Genomic DNA, 5,595 nt, shown 5'->3' on the forward strand with positions numbered 1-5,595 from the left:
CGCTCCGGCGAGGAGAAATTTTCCACGAAGACGTGTCATAATGCGGGGATACGACGATCTGTGGCAGGCTGACATCGTCGAGATGCGTCCGTACTCGAGTTTCAACAGAGGTCATCACTACATACTCACCGTCATCGATGCGTTGAGCAAGTACGCCTGGGCCGTACCGCTCAAGAGCAAGGTCGGAAGCGAGACGGCTAACGCTATCGCCGAGATAATTCGAGAGAGCGGAAGATGCCCGAGAAACTTGCAAACGGATATGGGAAAGGAATTTTACAATGCCGATGTGCAAAAACTCTTGAAAAAACACAACGTTAATCATTATTCCACGTATACGGTGTTGAAGGCATCGATCGTCGAGCGATTCAATCGCACGCTTAAGAACGACATGTGGAAGATGTTTACGCTCAACGGCACTTACAAGTGGGTCGACGCGCTACCGCGTCTCGTGTCAGATTACAACGCGCGCAAGCATCGCACTATCGGCATACGACCCGTTGACGTAACTCCCGCGATCGCCAAAAGACTCTTGGATACGGTATACAGCGCGATAAAGATCGCAGGTCCAGCAAAATTCAAAGTAGGCGAATCGGTACGCGTGAGCAAGTACAAGACACTTTTCGAAAAAGGTTACACGCCAAATTGGACCACCGAGGTGTTTAAGATCGTTAAAGTGCAACGTACTAATCCCGTAACTTATCTGCTCGAGGATTATCGCGGAAAATCGGTCGCGGGCGCGTTCTACGAGCACGAATTGCATCGCGCGACTCATCCGGACGTGTATCTCGTGGAGAAAGTACTACGCAGGAAGGGAGACAAGGTTTACGTCAAGTGGCTGGGATTCGATAGATCGCATAACTCATGGATAAACAAAAGCAGTGTGATTTAATTCATTTTTATAATGTATTAAAAAAAATAAATATACACTGTATACATGTATACAAAGAGTTTTTATTATTTTTTTTCTTCCATTACATTTTTTTTTTAAACTATACATGTATGTAACTTACGAGAACATATGTAAAACTATATGTATTAAGCCAAGTATACATTAAATAAATCGAAGAGAGAATTAAAGCTAATTCCTCAGCAAGCAGGATCTCGGTTGCTATTATAAAGTATATATAAAATAAATTTGAACAACTAAATTTTATTATAAAAACTACATATAAAAACTACAAAAAATACATATATCTATACTACATATAAAACAGTATCGTATAAAACAGTATCGTATAAAATTACAAGAATACATACGTTCATACATACATACATAGATATGATACATAGGTATGTACATACATACATACATACGTGCATATATGCATACATATAAACTATATAAAAAATATAAAAATATATGTACATTGTATAAACATGTATATATATTACAATGGAATCCGCCAATGTCCCCACGGTAACGTCTCCGTCGAATCCGGTACGATGTATCGTTTGTCGTCGTACGGACTCAGAGCGATTTTCGACTCGGACACCGTGTATACTTGGTGTAGCTTGGATCTTATACACGACTGGCGACGAGTCATTTCGATCTCTTCGTTCAAGCACCGCGTATAATCGTCGAACGTTATTGTTCGCGTTACGACGTTATTCTTTACACCTTTCGCCTTTTTAATGTCTTTTCTGCCGCCCACCCTCACCGCGTACATCTTCGCTCTGAGTCCGACGAATTCCGTCATTATCGCACCGTTATTCTCATCCTTCATTAGACCGGGTACTTTTTTATTCGCGAGAGGTATCCCGTACGCGTTGTCCGTCGGATAATCGCTCGTATCGAATCTAGCGATATCGCGTTTCATCGCCTCGTACACATCATCGCACTCGATGTGGTATACGAGACTGTCCGTGTCGGTGTACATGATCTTACATTTCTCGCGATACAGCGGTGACATGTATTCGTGGTGAAATTCGTACAAGCAGATTTTCGATATGTCGAGTATACACATACCCACGTAAATCGGCTTGTTGAATTTTACCTCGAGTTTACGCATTTCGACGGCGATTAAGTTTTCCGCAAAGACGCTGCGGCTGTGGAAATGTGGTTTCGCGATCATTGCCTCCGCGCCATACCGTCCGTCCCATTTGGTCAAAAGTTTAACGTCGACGTGATTGCGCACATTTTCCATTGTTTTACCGAATACCGCGTTGTTCATTAATTTGTACAAATTTTTCTCAAAATCGTTTTTCGCGTACGTTCTAAAGTGTGTATTGAGTTCGATGTAATCGCGGAGCCAGGCGGATTGAGCAAATTGTAGTACGCGATGTATCTTTGCGATACGAAGACCATGGCGCGTACATTGCTGCAGGTTGCGATAATGGATGACGTACCGCTTCTTATCGTATAACGTCGCGAGAAGTTTATCCTGCCGCGTGCCGGGTGGTTTATCGCGCGCCGGACAGAAAGGTAGGTCAGTGTGTCGATCGTGTAAATGATGCGGATACTCGAGATCGACCTCGAGAATATACCCCGTAGACGAATCCGGAGCGATCGCGCTCGCGTCAAAGTTCTCAACGTCTTCCATCCATCGAAATTCGGCATAAGGCAGCGGTTGACACATCGCCCATCCGTACAGATTATTTACGTCAAAGTACATAAGGTATGATGACGGTTTCGACGGGTCGTACGAACGCATGTACTTGTTATTGGCCTGCGCGTATCTGCCGGAACATTGACTGAGACCGCCGCGTATACCGCGTTCGATAAACATAACCATATCGATGTCGGTGAGCAACTCAAATTTTACGCGCGTATGTTTCAACATGGCGTCCCACGTGAAACCTGGCAATGTGTAGTAATGCGCGGGATCGAGTCCATAACTCGCGACGCAACTTTCGCGGAAATTTTCGAAAACGTCGGCCAATAACAAGACATCGGTCTTGAGATATAGATCGCTGTATTCGCCGAGCGTTCGGATGGAGAACCGCTGCCAGACGTTCGCGGCATGCGCGTAGTCGTTCTCTGACACCGTGTCACCGGTCAACGAGCTATAGAACGATTCGCGCGGTGGTAGGTGCGTGTCCTGCAGCTTGTCCGCGCGATCCACGTATTCGTACGGAAAGACACCTTTGCGCGTCAACAAATCAAAATCTTCGTTTGAGACCGTGAAAAATTCGGAACGTAAAATTTTTAATTTTTCTTTCGTTAGAAAAGATGCTAATTTATCAAGGCTGGTATTTAAAAACTTGTACGAATCTATGAACCGCAAGCGTACGCAATTTCGCGAATCTGATCTCTCGGTGGTATCTTGAACGTGTTTTGTAAACGAAATATATTTTTCTTTTGTTATCGGCAGCACGTCGATCCTGCCTTCGAACGCCGTAGCTATTTCCGTGATGATAAAGTGCGCGTCATAACCGGATAAGTTGTGAAATACTATGGGAATGCAATACGAATCTTTATAATTTAGATTACAATTTAAGTGCGCGGGACCACGGTAACGACCGGTAAGATGGCAATGATCGCGTACCCGCGTGTCGTCTGACGCAAATGATTTCTCGCAAATGTGACAACGCGTTGCGCTACGATATGTCTCCCACTGATCTCTCGATAATGTTTCCATGGGGACATTCGCGGATAACAAAATTTTTATTTGATGCGCCAAATTTTCGAGTTGTTGAACGAACCATGCAACGCAGTCTTCGCCGCGACGAAATTGATACGCCGACAACGCATTGTCGTACGAGCATCGCACATAATATCCTACGCTAAATACCTTGTGTTGCTGTTGATATGTGTACCACGTGTTTTCTCTTTGCGGCTCCATCCTTCGCAGTATGCACTCAAGATCTGCGTAGACGATGAATGAAAGTCGTTCTTTGTTGCAGTAGTTCTTGAAGTCGAGCCACTTGTCGTCCTCATTCGGCAGTCGGATGGCGCAATCGTTCATCCGTTCGCAATCCACCGTATGCGATTCCAATTTCTCGGATGACTTAAAATAATGTAAACATCTGCAAACGGAAAACATAATTTTTTAGTATTTTTAGCATTTAAATTAACAATTATAAAATATTTTACATATTTTGTTAAAAAATGTGCATACGTCATCCGATCACAAAAGTATTTTTTGTGTTCTTTTTTACTTAGTTGCGAGCTCACAAGACGGGATAAGTTTTTGATGTACGCAAAGTGCCCCGCGTTGTCGTCGCGCGGATCCTGCACGTACAACAAATTTGCATGTTTCTCCATTTTCTTTGTTGTCAGATGTATTGGGAGAATCTCTTTTTCCTTGATACCGTAGACGTTGATTGAGATGTCGTTGAGATGTTCGAACTTCTTAATTTGATTCAACGTCATCGGAAACGTAATGTCTTGGAGATTTAACACCGTCGTATAATATGGATACGATGATTCCCGATTTGTATGCCTTTCGACCGGATGCAGAGCCGCGACCACCGACCACGCGAAACACGCATTGTCATTGGATCGTACATTGATCACCGCTCGCTTTAACATAATTTCCCGCGGTAATTCGATGTAACATCCCGCGTGCATTGGATTATATTTGTTCACGTTTATAGTCAAATTTAGAATTCGCGACAACGCCCATCCACTGTCGCGTTCTTGGAATTCTTCGAGCGACGCCAACGTGGGTTCGATGACGTGCTGCTCGTACCACTCGTCCAAATTTGACACTCGAAAGAGTTCACTATTTTTAGTGTTTATACTTTTGTTCGCGCGTTTATCGCCCGTCACAAACTCGCCGTTAAATGCAGTGTTCACTTTCACACTATCGTGTCTTTCTATAATGTCTCGCACTCGCTCGAGCACTACACCACCAGCGTCTTCTAAAAATTGTCGCGGCTCGATATAGTCCACATTGATCACCGCACCAGTCAATATACGGCTTTCAAATGCCGTATCGATTTCTCGCCAAACGAGAGATCCATTGTCTCTACTGGTGCTCGCGTACTCACCACCAACGTGCACGAAACGTCTTTCTAGTTGTACCTTTGCATCCGCGAGTCGCGCGATCCTCGCCACCGCAGATTGTCTATTTGCAACGGTGAGTCGAGGACGTTTAACACAGCTAAATTCCTCAAGTTGTTCAACGCACTCGTCACATCGTTGCAACTACGCGAAACATTCCACCAAGGTAGCGATTTGCTGCATTGCTCCAGCAGCTCGCGTTCCACTCGCTCTAGGTGTTCCATATTGCAAAATCGTGATTCTTTTAAATTGTTGTACTGTCTCATCAAAAAACAATTTTACATTTTTTTACTTTCTTTTTTTCTTTTTTCTATAGCTGCTTTAACTCGAAGCCAGTATACAAAGCGTTGTATTTCCGCCATGTCCGGAGATTGATGGGAATAGAACAACCATATATGATTATCCTCGCTTCTTGGAATTATCTCTGCTACTTTTTGCCGCGAGAGAGGTAGTAATATATTGTATGCGTGTCCTCTATAATGATAATATGTGCACGCTTCCAGAATTATTTCCGCTTTCTCAGAAGGAGCGGAGAAGCAGAGAGTCGAATTGTAGCGTCCCTTAACTCTTGGACGAGAAATTGGGAAATGGGGAGTTGAGGTATAATGTCTCTTTATAAAATACACCGCCACGTTCACTGATAGATGAGA

At 43.8% G+C, this 5,595-nt stretch overlaps 1 protein-coding gene across 1 annotated transcript; it reads right to left on the minus strand.

Annotated features, from left to right (window-relative positions):
* Positions 1-1,025: 1,025 nt before the first annotated feature.
* On the minus strand, positions 1,026-4,989 carry LOC148935367 (uncharacterized). The gene is made up of 2 exons (XM_089082099.1): positions 4,059-4,989; positions 1,026-3,966 (listed from the first exon to the last, which is right to left on the minus strand). The coding sequence occupies exons 1-2, from the start codon at positions 4,508-4,510 to the stop codon at positions 1,389-1,391; spliced, it is 3,030 nt and encodes a 1,009-aa protein (XP_088938225.1). The 5' UTR covers positions 4,511-4,989; the 3' UTR covers positions 1,026-1,388.
* Positions 4,990-5,595: the final 606 nt, after the last annotated feature.

This window comes from Pogonomyrmex barbatus, unplaced genomic scaffold (assembly GCF_055798465.1).
Source record: "Pogonomyrmex barbatus isolate J1 unplaced genomic scaffold, ASM5579846v1 scaffold5, whole genome shotgun sequence".
Classification (NCBI taxonomy): Eukaryota; Metazoa; Arthropoda; class Insecta; order Hymenoptera; family Formicidae; genus Pogonomyrmex; species Pogonomyrmex barbatus.